At 46.0% G+C, this 16369-nt stretch overlaps 1 protein-coding gene across 2 annotated transcripts in view; it reads right to left on the bottom strand.

The window, feature by feature from the left end:
- The window catches only part of LNX1 (ligand of numb-protein X 1, E3 ubiquitin protein ligase), a 70281-nt gene extending 54511 nt beyond the window's left edge, over nt 1–15770 (bottom strand). The window contains exon 1 of one of the 2 annotated variants that reach the window (XM_010297524.1): nt 15385–15770. In XM_010297524.1, coding sequence (XP_010295826.1) covers nt 15385–15770 — 386 coding nt within the window. Of the gene's footprint in view, nt 1–11422; nt 11515–15384 lie in introns of those variants that run through there. The other variant, XM_010297525.1, reaches the window with a different exon arrangement.
- Nucleotides 15771–16369: the final 599 nt, after the last annotated feature.

A 16369-nucleotide genomic window follows, 5' to 3' on the forward strand; every position in this document is an offset into this window, starting at 1 on the left:
CTCTCCTTGAACAAAACAAGACACCCAAGGAATAGCCCTTTCACAGACTATTTCACTATTTCACAGACCAGTCAGGTGCCTGGAGACAAGAGAAGGGACAGACAGGGTCTCACCACCACTAGAACAAGGAGGACAGGGCTTGTGCAGCCATAGCAGAAGTGTCTCTCCATGGACAGGTCGAACTTACCAGCTTCAAGTGACTTTGAAATTACAGATGGGTGATCTCCATTCACCTACCACAGTTAAGTCCAGGACCAGTGTACTCTGCCCTTATTTGATCTTGACTCTGTGCATTTACTGCAGTGGTTACAATGGAGTCTGTGTCCGAGAGCGCCTTATAGTTTTGATCCAGTTCAATTCTCCTTCACCAGACAGAAGAAACACGCTGCCGTCATGCCATGCAGCGTTCAAGGCCATGGTTCCCTGATAACCTTGATCCCTTGGTAGTGCTGTTCCGAGCGGGGCAGACGTGTGGGAGAGGCAAAGGCAGAGGTGTAAACAGGAACTGAGAGGAAGTAAGGGAAAGACAAAGATTTAGGGTAGCCAGGAGCAGCCAGGTGGAAAGTGGCTAAAGAAAGCAAAACACAGCCTGGCACTGGTGATGACAGAGACTGAACGAGCATTGCAAGTCATATCAAGGGAACAAACAGAAAGATTCGTCTTTGAAGAGTTTCAAACCCATATCTTCTCTCAAAACATATATAGGGCAGAAGCAGCCAATTCGCACTTGGCAGGTAGCGTCCAGAGGCTTTATGTAATACTGCAAAAAGATAAGCACCTATTTAAGAGCAAACTGTTATTTTTACCCAACATGCAAACAAACCATGCTCTCTCATTGCGGACAAAAAACCTTCATGCTGTCAGCTGTGAGTTCCCTCAGTGTTGTAAAGCACCACAGGGCACAAAATCACTATGGTATTTTTTGCATTGCTTGTCAACCTCTATTTGCTGGGGATTTGAAAAACAGAGGAGACATGAACCACAGGAAGATCTGAACAACAATTAGCAGACCTTAACAAAAAGCAAGGAGACCATCGCAAATCTGTGAAATGCATTTTCTTTCTAAGAAAGAGGCTGTTAACCTCTCTGCAATACTGAGTTAGCAAAAATATGAGGGTTGTAACTAAGCATCTGCTGAAGAAGAACGGGAAGGGAAGGGAAGGGAAGGGAAGGGAAGGGAAGGGAAGGGAAGGGAAGGGAAGGGAAGGGAAGACAAGGGAAGGGAAGACAGATTGTGTTGTGAGGTAGGTGGAACAGGAGCAAATGCATTTTGGAAATATCTGGTATGGATTACAGTTCATCAGCTCTAGAAGAGGGTTACTTGGTCTCGGCCTGCCTTTATAAATTTCTTTTGTTCACTTGGGTCATATTACTATCATTCAATCCTAGATTACAAAAAAGGCAGATCTGCAGGACGTTGCATTTATTTGCTTTGTCAGATCAACATATTAAGTGCAAGTTTGTACATACACTATATATCTTATTAAATGCTCTGTCCTGTTTTGGTCTATTCTCTTCTGATTTATTTTGAACTCAAAGACCATAGCTGTAAGTGCCTTCAAACCTACAGATGCTTAGACCGCTGGGGAAAGAGCAGGAAAAAAGTGAAATGCAGCAACCATTACTGTCCAACTTCATTACACTCATGTCTTGGAAGGATAAAACAAGAATGTACTGGAATTTAATCTCCTCTGAGGGAAGAAACTGGAAGCAGCATGTTTGCTAGAAATGACGCACACTCAATCCACTAAAAAATCATCAAGATATGCAAAATTTAAATGCAATATAGAAATGTACATGGAGAAAATTTACAGACACAGCACCAAGGAAAGTACATTTGTATGGCCATACCCTTGACCCACGACAGCACAGAGCAGGTGGAAAGCAGATGTGGAGAACACAGCACGTCCCCAACACTGGTGGCTGTGCAGGATCTGCAGGACTCTATGCCAGGGCCCAGGTCACAGCAGGGCACAAGGATGGCATGGATTGTGGTAGTCACCACTGAGTGCCCACAGCAAGATCTTCTCAGGATTTCTAGACTGATTTACTAATATCGCTGGTATCAATATGTCCATCACAGTCTGAGTTGGGGCAAAGTAACAGCAACTGGCACTTTCAACTATGCTCATCCCCACAACAGATCCCAATGACAACCGTCACCACAGCAGTGCCAAGAGCAAAAAAGAAACACCGGCATATACACACTGCATTTGGGAAAGAATTGTATTCATCCTTTCTCCAGCAGTGCCATCATCCTGCTGTAATTACAAGCCAGGTAGTAATGCTCAAGGAGAGATATGCCAAATGTTTAAACCAGAACCAGTAGCGAGGCTCTTTTGGGAGCTGACAAGGGCAAGTCACAACCACCTCCTGGGATTCCTGCTCCGACTGCAAAACCTGTTTGGTGAAGGACTGTGTTGCAACATATGCTCTTCATATAGAGCGTTTCTGTCTGACTGTAATTCAGTCTCTTGGCAGGAGGTGCTCATACACATCAACTGAAACAGTCTTGCTCATCCATATCAACCTACACATCCTCATATAGTAGCAGCAGCATAGCGTACTCTCTGCTTCCAGTGGTCTCCTGTGGATCGCAGGACAGATTTGGTTAATCATGCCCATCTCCTCTCCATTAAAGCCTGCTCCACATGGGAAGTTTTCTGTCCTTTCATACTGTTGAGTTATAAAATCCGCAAGTGAAGGGGCCTCTGCAGATGCTCCTATGAAACTATTCCACTACTCATTTTACATGGAAAGGAAGGTTAAAAACAGTGGGACATCATCAGTGCTAACTGAATGTTAAAAATAACATATAACAGTAATGCTTATCACATATGGGAGGAGAAAAGAAAATACCTGAATTATGCTTTCAAAAATAGTACTGTCTGTTCTTAATAAAACACAAAACAGAATGAGGCCATCAGTCTACTAATCTTATCAGTTCACTAAGTTCTGCAGAGGGAAGAGGAAAATACAATCCTTAGGGCATGTCAGATTCCCCTCGTCCTCTATTTCAGAGATTACTAAATTATTGAAATTCTACATTAAGAATATATTACACACTGTCTAGTGAGTGATGGGACTGCAATATGTAATATAGAGAGAGGTGTAAGCTTCCCAATATGTGCACATGAAATGACTTGCTGACCTGAAACACTTGCTTCAATGGTCAATGTGATTTCAAGAGAGTTGAGAAGGGAAAAATAAATCCCAAAGTAATATACTGATGGTCAGATTTTGTCGCTGAAATTTATACCACTAAGGACATTTTATTAATTTATTTTACATTATTTAGGTAAATAATATGCAGTGAGTTATTAAAAGAGCAAATAAAAAATGAGCATGGCTCCAGCAACTGCAAATATCCTGTCTTAACCTCACTTCATGCCATGTGTCACAGCAATGTCATGGAGCAAGACAACTCCAGCTGGACAGAGGGGTCAATGGTGATTATTTCCTCCTCACCCAGGTCTCCATTATACTCAGCTCCATGTCTTGATAAAAAGGAGAGAGAATGAATACCAGAGCAGATATGGTCAATGCTATGTGTGATCATTACAAATCTGATTGTCTGCCTGCACTGCTGAGAAGAACAAAACTTTATCAATAAAGTTTGATAGTGCTGCCGACAGAAATTCAACAGAAAGGAGACAGAAACTTCCTAGAAATATGGCTTGACTTGCCCGCTGTTACAGTCAGCCTCTTTTCCTTCATATTGGGAGGACATATTGTACAATATATAAAAGTTATGGATGCTTCATAGCTGTTTTTTTTGTGTGTGTAAAAGTTGTACAGCATCTGTTGCAATCTCCAGCCATTTCACTAGATAACTCCTGAACTTGCTTCAAACTGTATTCAGACTCTGTTGTCGATCAATAAATTATTTGAATGGATACAGCATATTCTAGAGAGAGCCCAAGGGTTCACTGGCTGAATTCAGTCTTCACCAGCTGCAACTCTGCTAAGGCCTAGGGGTAAATTCAGCTTTCTAAGATGTTTTTAAAAAAAGTTCACATTCTTAATCCCAAAATAGACTTCAGCTCCAAGCCAGGAATCCTTCAGTGACAGTGGGGTTTTAGTCATGACATATGACATGTCATTGACTAACATACCTCCACTGAGGTACCAACACAAAGGGACCAGCCTGGAGCCTCCTTTTGAAATAGGAAGCCCCAAGCAGCCACATCTATGCTGTCACACAGGCTATGCTATTAGTCCAAGACTGCCGTGATGTTACTATAAACCCTCTTCTTTTGTGTCCTCTGCTGTTGGCATCCTCGTGCACCCAGCCACTACATGGCTCAGGGGGTGCAGTCTGGACACGCAGTCACATGCCAAGATGCAGAAAATCAGTCCGAGTGCCTGAACGACAGCTTCACTCATGGAGAAGGTCACGAAACGCAGCCGGCTGCTCTGTAGTCCGGGGACCTTGAAGGCAGATTCCCCCGAAAGGTCAAGAGTGTTAAAAAAAACCCAAGAAGACCCTCAGACCTACTAGTCTGCTTCCCTATGGTGAAACGAGCTGTGTTGCAGCTGATCTCAGAACCGGTATTCAGAGCAGGATTTAAGCTATGACAGGCATAAGAGCTCTGCAAGAGCAGTGTTTATCCTCGCGTTGCAGGACAGCCCGGTTCTGCCAGATTTGTCAGAGAAATAGCTCAAGGAAAAATATCCTTGTCGTGCTGCCAGTGCCAGTGCTAAACTAGGTTAATTGTCAGAGGTCGGCCAAACTTGCAGCACACAGGCTCTGTGGCTTAATGTCAGATGAGAAATGAGAGTCTGCTTCTTGTGAGTAACCACCGACCTCCTCCAACGCCCATCACCTCGCTCCTCCCTCCTACCCCACCGGCCCTCCAGGGGCTTTCCCTTCTCTGGTCCCCATCCCAAAGTGGGATGCCCATTTCAAACCAGGGGAGAAGGTTTGCTCCCTCCATGCCCGGGTTACATGGGCAAGGCATGTTAGCACACTTTCTTTTGAGCAGCCTACACAAAATCAGACATAACTGAGACATAACTCATTCATGAAAAGAAATCTTTCTGCCAACCATAATTATTACATTGCCTTTCCAGCTTGGCAGGGCTTCACTTTTTTTGGTTGGCTCAGGTTTTACTGTTGGCAACAAAATGTATTTGTAGAGATTGACACTGGCCAACATCAGCCTTTTCCAAAGGTGTGAGAAGACTCCAGCCATGAGAAAGCATGCCAACAGAGGAAAAGGTCTAATTCTGATCTCAAGTGTGGGTAGGTAGCTGTGAATGGAGTAAAGGTGGGTTTCATGCATGTACAGAAGGAATGAAGCAGGATCCTTCGCAAAGTATAACTGAAATGCCAACTTTCATTACACATAAATTCCCAAGCAGATTCAACAAATTCTTAAAGCTCTCAAAGGGTTTTTGGTTTCTGGAGCTGTCCCAGATAAATTTATTTCTGCACCTAGAATCACAGTGCTGGGGGAAAAGACGCTAACCAGTAACACTTACTCATGCCACAAAAACGCAGCATGCTCTAACCTGGATTGTGGAACCAGACGAGATGTGCAGGCAGGGAAAGGTACCATCTCTGGGAGAGGGTGGCAGAAGATGGGGGAGAGACCTGGACCCCTCCGTGCTACTAAGGGGAAAACTCCGTATCTTTGTCAGAGTGCAGTTAGTCCTTGGTCAAAGAGTGACCAGAACAGTCACGGTCAATGGAAACAACTACTTTCTGCTGCACCTCCTGTGGTAGCAGCATAGTCTGTATCAAACGCTCCTGAATACAACACCTAACGTATTTAGAAAGTTTGTATTGGGCACCTCAACACCATGGTTTAGGCTACAAGTCCTCCTGTACTTTTAAGAATAATACAGTATACTTATATGAATAATGAGAATAATACAGTTCACTTATATGGGTTTCTGCTTGGGGGGTTTCAGGCCATATTCTTACTAAATTTTCAAGCTGTACTGTGCAATTCTAAGGGGTGGAAACATGAAGATGAATGTAAGAAGACGATATTTTGCTTTTTAAACTGAAATTCTCACATGAACTCCTTCCTCTGGCTGGCAGTTATGCTCCCAGTCAGTACGGCTTGTGGCAGCACCAGGGATGGTTTGCAGCTTGCTCCCAAAATCCTTGCTGCTAAATCCTTGCCACTGCTTCCCCCTTTGCACCTCACCAGGAAAACGGGGACTTGCACTGGTAACGGCACCTTACCTCGCTCGTTTGTAAGAAACCCCCAGGGCACAGCGGCCAAACTCAGCCCTGGCTGCAGCATCTTCCCAAGGTAAAGCCTGAGGATCTCCCACGCCTGGTGGGGACGGTGGGCTCGAGTCTCAAAACCTCCCGCAGACTCGGCACCGTGTGCATGAGCCGGTCAGGAGCCAGGGAAGCTGGTGACGTGGGGTGGGACCCAAGGCAGGGAGGGGACAGGTTGGGGAAGTGACACGAGCTGTTGCTGGAGATTTTGGGAGAGATCCCAGAAACCTGAAGGAAAACCAGCTCCTGGGAGGATCTGCTGCCCTTGCGGAGAGCTTGGGGAGAAACGGAAAGGGAGCCTGAGCGTGCCCAGTGCCTGCTGCTCCTCTGCACCACGGTACCTGCTCAGACCCGATGTAAGGTAATATCCAGATCAGAAGCTTTCCCAAAGAGGATATCGGAGACAGGAAGGGTCAGGAAGTGAGAAGACTCTATTTCTTGCTTCCACACAAGATGTCAGAGTTTGCCAGGTTTCCAAGCTGGCCCCTTTTGTGAGGCTGTAGCACAGGCGTGAAGCTAACAGACACCCCTTGATGCACCCCTGCCTTTCTGCTTTAATTCCCCTCAATTCTGCTTTCCCTAAGAGGCATCCAATTCTAGTACACTGGAAAAGAACCTTCGCATTTTATCCAAGCATGATTTGTCCTGGCTATTTAATGCAGATATTCTAAATATTTCATTTACATTTTCATTCAAGAATCTTTCCATTCAAGCCTTGCTTTCCAACGCTTTCAGCTTTAGTTAACCTCACAGCTTAATTCCGACAGATTTCCATGCACGCAGCTTTGCACAGTGTAAGGAGGCCAACACGTGGCTTTTGCAGTGGACTAACACACGAGCCCAAAAGGTGCTCCAGGCTTATCAATTTTGTCACGAATAACGTGTTCCCTGCGCTCCCCAGCCTCCATGAAGCTAACTTCACACGGACAGACTTGAAGCCAGACTCAAGTTTCCCCACCAAGTTGACCAGAAATCGAAGAAGTTGGCCACACGGTTAAGCCCAGTGCTGGTAGGGGACTGGGAGGGTGCACCTAATAAATATCTTGACCTAAATCATGTTTACTGTAAAACAGACATGCCCAGGGACACTGGGAAACAGCTGGTGCTTGCGTCTATTCTTTTTAAATTGAATGAACAGAGAAACAAAATTTTACTGGCTATTATAGCTCAAAGTGCTGTTTTGAAATTTAAGAGAGTAGTTATTGTATAAAAGTTATATGGGGAAACTTGATCCACTTAATTTGGTGAGATCCCTTTGACTGTTTCATGTAAAACCCAAGAGGGGTAAGAAAAAAAAAGAAGTAATTTTTTGCATGCGAGAGTAGGTTGTGCATCTCATGCTAACAAACAATAGATTTTAAAAACCACGGATTGATTCAAACCAGTGGGGTGGATCTGACTGGTGGATTACCTAGTGACTAGGGCCAGGAGCTCTTTAACCCTTGGAGGGAAGCAGTGTCAGCAAGCGCGGCTGCCGCGGGCTCCCCAGCGCTCAACCCGTGCTGAGCACAGGCGATGCCCAGCACCTCCCGGGCGCTCGCTCGGTCGGCATGGCCACGTGCCGAAGCGGGGTTAGGTTGGAAACCACCCCACGCTTTCCACATGACTGAGGGTCAAGGTGAGGTTATTCACTACCTAGTCTTGCATCCTCCTTCCCCTCACAAATTTATTTCTAAGTGGCTCATTGAGCTCAAAGTGCAGAAAATCCTCCTACTGAGAAATACCCTGCTGCACAGGTCCTGCTTTGAAGTGAGAGGGATAGCGATGGAGGCTGGTGTCCCTTGTGTGAGCAGTGCCTCCAAGTCCTCACTCCCAGGAGAGCCTCCTGCAGTGGCCACAGGCTGCCTTTCCAACCACACACCTTGTTTTTAACCAGGGGGAATAATGCATCTGACTCTAAAGAATGTTTGGGCAAGAATTTCCTTTATGAAGAAATTTTAGATAAGAAAGCAAGAGAGCAGATGCCTGACAAAGCAGCTTTACAGGGGTATGAAGGGGAAGGCATGGACTGGGGGCTCCTCGAGACCCATGCAGATCCTTATGATGCTGAGGGCCACAGAGCTGGTGTGGCTACATCCCATGCCCTCCCAGAGGTTTCTCCAGGGAGACCTCAGAGTTTCTGGTGTCCTTCTGCCAGGTGTTTCCATGGGCTTCCCCTCAGGAGGGAGCACTCCAGCTTACCACGGGCTGCTCTTCATGATTTGGCTAAGAGCAAGGACAAGAAGAACATCTGTGCTGAGATCTTTTCTGGGGGCAAGGGAGGGACAACAGAAGCTGTCAGCTAGGGAAGTGATTTTAGTGCAGGCGACAGTGTCAGGCGATACATATTTGCTTGCTGAGAATATCTATAATTACCAGACTGCTAACAGAAAACTAAAAATAACAGTACCCAACATCTATCCCATCAAGTGCCACTGCAACACATCCACACACCTCTCTCTCCTACCCGCATGGTACCCAGCTGAAGGGCAGAGGTCTGACACAACCTTTCCCCAACTTCATTTCTCCTCTTCAACTCTCCTAAAATCTCCTCTTTATTTCTTAGATGGGTTCCAGAGCCTGCATCTCCAGATGGGCTTGGGGCTATACTGTAATCCCTATTCCCAAGCCACCCGTTTAACACTTACGGAAAAAAATGCCCTCAAACTAAAGCAAACCCCTGCAGTGCAATACAAATAACCTAACTTTGAACGGGGTAGAAGGGAAGAGATGGGCTGTATGAGCAGAAGGGCAGCGTGAATCCTGGGACTCTCATTTGTTCTCTTGTGCTGGCACCGATGATGGTAACCACGTCCCCTGATGGTCCTCCAGCTCCTCCTTTGCCACTCACAGCCCCGCTGGCCCCCTCCTCCCTCTTGGCTGGTATCTCTGGTGGCTGCCAGCCAAAAAAAATAATGAGTCCTGACTAAGGCCAGTATTCGTACTGGCCAGCAACCAAAGATAGGGTGATAATGGGGAAAAAAAAGTTTTCCCCTTACTATGGTCTAGTTTCGAGCCACGGGGGCAAGCTGTCAGATAAGCTGTACACGGCGGTAGCTGTTGTGTTGTGTGTGGGGAAGGATTTACAAAGCCGCCTCTGCGGGCTTTGGGGCACAAAAGGGCACAAAGTAAACCTGTGCCCCAGGTGCAAGGCTGTCCTGGACACCAGTGCCCATGCTGTCCCACTCACAAAACTTTGCATGAAAAGCGTCCTGCATACAAGTGCCTGAGTGACCAAAGTACCAACCTGTAGGTTGTAACTTTCATAGAAACTGATTAAACTGGACTGAAAACAGTATTCCTCTTTCAGCTGCTGCTGTTAGAGAGAATCCGTCCCAGTGATCAGTACACCGATGCCTTGTGCAGCATCCAGCAGCAGCTACAGGCACCGAATTCACACGGAGGAGGAGAAATTCCTGAAATGAGCTCAAAATGCCCGATGCCCTTTTGGATTATGTGAGCCCCATCAAATCCTGCTTGCCGCTATCCTGGCCAGGGACGGAGCGGTGTGCGAGGTCCTGAGCCCCGGCCCCCGGCACCAGGTAGGGTCCAGGGCCGGGCAGCGGGGCGCAGACATGCACCTCCCATTGCTGACAACCGAGGATGCACGTCCAAACCCCAGCCCACAGCCGCTCAGTTACGAACGACTGCCGGCATCCAGTGAGCCTGGCATCTCTCTGGGTTGGAAGGCTAAATAAATAAGAGACAAACAGCTACCGTACGCCGTAGCCCTTTACCCTGGGAGAATCAGTGAACCTGAATTCCCCAAGAAAAGCGAGGAGGCTGCATCTGTGCCTGTGCTCTGATTAATCTCATCAGTTTGTTTTCCTGGAAACTAGATGTCCCAGATGCCATTGTTTCCATTCTAACTGTTCATCTGCTCTGTTTTGAGCTTGATTACTTCTGTAGCCTGCTTGGCTTAGCTGCTTTCTGTTGTTTTTGTTTTGTTTTGTTTTGTTTTTTAATTAACATTCTTAAACAAAATGCCAGTAAATTAAAATGAGGGCATAGCTGCAACCCTCAACGCCAGATTTGTTAAATGTTTTAAAACACCTATGGCATACAGAAATCCTGAGCAGTTGTATGCAGCGTGACTAAATTATTAATAGTTGCCACGCATATCACGGAAGGATTTCAAAAGGGGACTTTGTGTTTCTGCAAAACACTGCTATTTTTGTCTGGCAGTAGACACGAAGTCATTTGGAAATTAGTCTCATTGGTACTAATCACAACTGTTATTAAAACATGACCACTGTAGGCACAATACTGTCATTTTTCATTTTTGAGCAGAGTTAGCCATTTCATTCATTATCCCAAGGAAGATCTTGGAGTTTATAATTTGTTAAAACACAAACAAAACATAATTAATTAAAACATACTGGAACAAATACCTATTTCTGTTCATAAAAGCCCTATTAACTAGTAAAATAACATTCAAACACAAATTAAACTAGTATCATTTACAGATGATACCGTAGAAAATATGTCTTATGGGTTGGAAAGACCAGCTATGGGATTGTTTGGGGTGGGTTTTTTTAAAGACATGAAGATATATACATGGATTTCTACATTTAAATTTGCTTTATAGAGAAAATAACATTCTGCTGTGGGCAAAAACACAAATACGGGAAATTTTTTCCCTGTCTCAAGTGAATTATTTCTGGTGAAAAGCTTCTCAGCGTTTTGCTACAGGCATGCAGCTTTACACACAGAACATTAGGCATGTACACACAGAGAATGCTCTACCGGGGGTGTCTATCCTGATGCCCTCCTCTACGCCCAGCTCCCCTGCAAAGCTATTTATGGAGAGTAAAGAAAAGACACAGATTCAGAAATGGAAAAAAAAACCCAAAAACCAACAACAAACGACCAAAAACCACCAAACACCAAAAACATCAGCACAGAAAACCAAGTTGATAAGGAAAAAGGCAGCTTCACTCGGTATGTCTCAGCTGCTTCCAAAGCAGAAAGCGATGGGGACGTACTGCTATTATTAGCCCTCCGGATGGGAAGCAGCTACTCCGCAGCACGGTTTGAAGCTGTTGGCGAGACGTTGCGGGATTTTCTTTGCACGTACGCACATGCACAGACACACAGGCAGACAGACAGACCCCCCCAAAACGCTCGTGGCGAGCCCCTTCCCACCGCTCGGGTCAGACAGACAGACAGAGAGAGCACGACGCCGGCGCGACCGTGCGTACTCACAGCTCGGAGTACAAGAAGTGCAGGTTGCCCACATTGTCTATGTAGTTTGCAGGACTTAGCCAAGGTAGGACCAGTAACAGGAGCGCCTTCATTTTCAGTGCAGGGCTGGCACTGCTGCTAGGTTTCCTCCTTCCCACCGTCTCTCTGTGCTGGTGGGACACACAACGTGAAGCTTTTGTGCCAGCCAAGCCCCTTCTAAGCGAGCTTTTCCATTTCAACGCAATGGTAGCACATTATGAATCGAGCTTAAATCCCTTAAACGAAGCTACACTGCAAAAATCATTGACCTGTAAGAGGATTACTCGATCTGACTCTCAGATGGGTAGATGTGAGGGTTTAGGGACAGCACAGCGTGGTTGGCGAGACAGTGACTTATGCTGCAGAGGAGAGCGATGCTCGGGGAAGAGACCTGCCTCCTGCAGGATTCAGAGTGGTTCTTCAGAGGCAGCTGGTACGTTTACATCACTGCCCACAAGCAGATGGGTTACGAGCTAAACTGCATCACGGAAGGGTGTAGCTGTCTGACAAGGGGGGAAAAAAATGCCCCCAGTGGAGTTTTGAAGCAGGCAATATCAGAAGACCACACCTTTTTAAAGTAAAACACCACAAAAGATCACAGACAACTGCTGGCTGTTTGCATCTCAGTCTGAATTCCCCAAATCCAGTCAGATGTTTTTGTGCAAACATAAATCATGTTATAATCCAAGGACATGTCTCTTCTCGGGGTTGGTTTTTGGTTTGTTGCTTGGTTTTTTTTTAAAGATGCAAGGGCAAACATTTTAAATAAGGATGCTTTTACTGGACTACTCCATGGTAACCAGCATTTTAAAAAAACGAAGTTCTCTCATCAATTACAAAGCATAAAACAGAAAACTCACCTTGTCCCATCAGTGACCTCGTCTGCGATCAGGGCAAGCTTTCATTTTCTCTCTGAGAACCAGGATTGGTCCGAGCCTGAATCATGCAAGAAATGAGAGGACTGCCGACTGCCCCGGTGACTCTAGCGGTGTCTACTTTAATTTATTCACTGAGAACACAGATCACATTCAGTCGAGATTTCAGATGGGTTCTGAGCTGCTCCCGCTGCAGGCACCGGGTTGTTTATGATTATTATTTTATTTTTTTTTATTAGCAAAGTTGCACACTTTCTCTCCCCTCTATTGATTCACCAGAGGTAAAGAGAACAGCATCAGCTCAATGTGCTCTGTGCCTGGGCATGAGCCGGTGCCTGAAGAGCACAATGCCCTTCTCCTCTCCTACCCTGCCATGAGTCGGAGCTGGGATGGTAAGGGAGGTTCCTGCATTTCTGAGAATTTAATTAGGCAGAGGCATAAGATACCTTAGGTGGTAATTATTGAATGCTGTGTTTAAGAAAATAAAGGTACGGCATGGTCTCGGCAAGTACAAGGTTGCAAAAGTCCCCCTTATGGGTCACTCAGAAAGTTCCCTCCTAATTCTTCCCTCAGGTGGAAATGCCAGTAAGGCTGCCCTACCCACCCTCCGGAAAGCCGAAATCCCCAGCAGCAAAGTTTCCCCATGATTTCCTACTCCCCTGCCTCTGCCTTTTGGCCTTAAGGTAACTCATCCCTCCACACTGAGGAAGGAAAATCCATGTCATGAGTGGCAAAGAAGAAGCCGCCCAGCCTATGTAGCACTGCCACGTACTGCACTACCTTAGAGGCTTTAGGGCTTGATGGGAAGGGAGACTACTGCTCTGCCTCTCCAGTCCTCTGCTCCCTGAGTTTTCAAAGCTGGGACCCTGGCACAGGGGAGAAGGGACAGCAAGAGGCTGTGGGAACATGTTACTAAGCCAATTCCTCCTACCTCTGGTTGGGTACAGGCCAAGTGAGCCAGAGGCACAGGATCTTGAAGATCCTGAGGGGAAAATCCAGGCCAAGGACAGTCAGTAATAAGCATCAGAAGAAAACGTGCCAGGCTTTTACAGGACCGAATCATGGTTTACAACACTGTAATTCTGCAACACGGGTATGTGAAGGGTTTCTTTACTACTACCTCAAGGAGGAGAAACCAAGACACTGTAGTGACTTGCACACGTCCATGTGGGAGAGTTGACACTAGAAATCAGGAATTGTGCTAGCTGTGTGGCTTCTGTGTAAAAAACAATATTCCAATTTGCTTATTTATTGGGGGGGGTGGGTGTCCTGCTAGTTTTATAGCCACAGCTCCATCATCTCAAAAAATGAAGACAAAAAGGAGCATCTAAAATACATTGAAGTCATCTGTACGTATAGCAAAGGGAAAGGGTATTTGCACTAGGGACTCAATATTTTATGGCTGGAATCTATAAAGAAACATAATCTCAGTGACAGCAGCTCACAGCAGACTGTCAGTCCCTTTACCTGCATGACTATTGAAATCTGTATTTGATGCCTGCCAGAGAAATACTGACCAAAGGCAGAAAATTATAAGTAACTTTGCTAATTTTTCCCCTTAGCAGCAGAAAGTTAACCTTGCAGAGCACTGTTGGCCTGGGCTGGAGGCTGCTGCCATCACCTCTTAGGCCATGGGCCATGAGACAGCAACACTCTCAACAGGGAAAGCCAGGTCCAGAACTGGGTGGGCCAAGGGCAGCCAAATCCACAAGCATGTGGGAAGTGGGCTCTTGCCCTTTGCAAGGGGTTTATTGCTAATGTGGGATTTTTTTTTTGCTTTAGTAATATAAAATAGTCAAATTTCTGGTTGATGAAACGACAATGACTTCAGTGAGTGTGTTGAATAAACTCCTCGTGAGAACCCAGGTGTTTTAGGAGATGTCATCTCCGGTTCAAATGGGGATGTGTTTGAATGGCAGGCTGCAGAGCCCTTTCCAGTTACAGTGTTCAAGACCCAGAAGCCTTCAGCCATGTGGACACACCTCCGTGCTCCGGCTCACCATCCTGCTCACCAGGGATGCTCTGACCCTCAGCATTACCACGCCTGTGCAGCAATGTGCCCCCAGCAGCAGTGTGGAGCTCTGCGTGGGTCACCCAAGGCTTCCTCTGCAATGCACGGGCAGAAGCACACACTTGGGAACACAATTCAGACCTGCAGACCACAGGGGAAGTCATTTCACTGGACAACAGGTGCAGGCCACAAAAAGGGGCATCTCTTAGACCCCACCTCTCCTCAAATCCAAGGTGCTGTTAACCTGGGCTATGCCAAAACATTTGTCTGCCGTCAGAAATCACAGCCCTGAACGTATCTCTTTACTCTTCTGCTTTCCTTTCAAAAGGCAGAAGATGCAAGACAAAACCAGCAACACGTGATTTTTCCTGCAAAAGAGAGGATCATCCACCACCAGTTCTCTCCTTGCAGAGGAACCAAACTGCTCCATGGAGATGTCTCTCCCAGAGACAGGAGAGAGGTCCTCCTGGCCACCAGGAGAGGTAAGCCTGGAGGGGGATCCAGCCAGGGACCTATTCCGCTCTGTGTGGGAGCAGCCAGAGCTCTGCGAGCCCCACGGTGCAGTGCACGGGCAAGTGCCCACCTGGAAGAAAGGAGCGTTCAACTCCAAAGGCCAATACCAAACTGGAATATTTTCTGCTCTACTTATCATATAGGTCATTTGTGATTCAAAATAGGATTGAAGAAAGGGCAATTATAAAACCCTTAATGTACTGCTGAGATATTTATGATAGCTCAGCTTCCCAAAACTCATATATCTCTTCAGATGACTAAATGCACGCTTCCATTATGCAGCTAACCACAAGATATCCACCCAGAACCGCTAACGATAGTGTGAAGTACCTTGAATGCATTTGATTCTAAAAAAAAAAAAGAGTGAGATATTGTCATATAAATGGATTAAATTCAGCTCTAAATTATTGATACTGTAGGTGTTCATTGGGACTGAAATCTATAAATCTTTCTTTACATGAATTGCCTATTTTAGTCAGCATTAACTGAAGACATATTTTTCCTATCCTTAAGAGAAAGTGAAAAAAAGCTCAACAAAAACTTACTGGGTTTGGAAATGCTGTTCGAGGTGACCACGTTGCATGACCTCTGAGCAGTGTTCTGTGAAAGGGCAGCTAACCATTAGCTTGTCCAGGAGGTTATTCACTAGTATGCTGGACTTCCTGCACGTCTGGAGAACCACAAGCTTGCGGTCCATGGGGCAGAAGTCTTTTTCCACGAGGAAGTTCGTAAGGCAGGCTGTGCAGAAGGTGTGACCGCAGAGCGTGTCTAACGGCTGAAGCAAAGGTTGCAGGCAAATGTGGCATATCAGATCGTCATCTACTTCTTCGGTGTAGCTGTACAAGTGGTTTTCTTCCGGTAAATGCGCTTGGCCGCAGGTGACACAGAGTGGCGGAGAGCTATCCTCCATTTCTTCTTCTTTCTGGCTCATAATCAGAATTGATGCAATTCAAAAGAGGGTGGACGGAGATACCCGACCTGTCTGCTATTCCTGAGAGCCGCAGCAAGGCTTGTGTGCCATCAGGTCTGTGGGGAAGAAAGCCGAAGGGTTATGTTCTGGATTTTCTCATACTGCACTTACAGTACGTATCTGAATGTGAAGTACTCTAGCAGGTATTACGGAGGGATTGCATCTTTGCGATGGGAGGGTGAAGCAAAGAAGGGTGTGGGAAAAAAAAGAGAGAGTTAACTCCAGGGACTTATTTTCTCCTAAGCCTGGCTCAATTTACACAATTACTCTCGTTGTAAAGAAAGCTATCAAAATAGGAAGAATACTACAGGCAGTTAATGGTTGAAAACCTTACATTAGCATGTAATTGCAGTTCCAGTCAGCTGATTTTGTGGTCACATTGCTTCTGCTGGAAAAGCAGCACCATGTATAGGCAAACATTGCAAGACCGTATGCAAAAATACAGGTAAGAATAATGGTTACTGCCCAAGCCACCTCCTCAGCACAGCGAGGGAGAGCAGCAACTTCACCTAACACACACCAGTGAACAGAGACTGTACGGACAGCCGGAGGGAGGACAC

This window comes from Phaethon lepturus, unplaced genomic scaffold (assembly GCF_000687285.1).
Source record: "Phaethon lepturus isolate BGI_N335 unplaced genomic scaffold, ASM68728v1 scaffold45261, whole genome shotgun sequence".
Lineage (NCBI taxonomy): Eukaryota > Metazoa > Chordata > Aves > Phaethontiformes > Phaethontidae > Phaethon > Phaethon lepturus.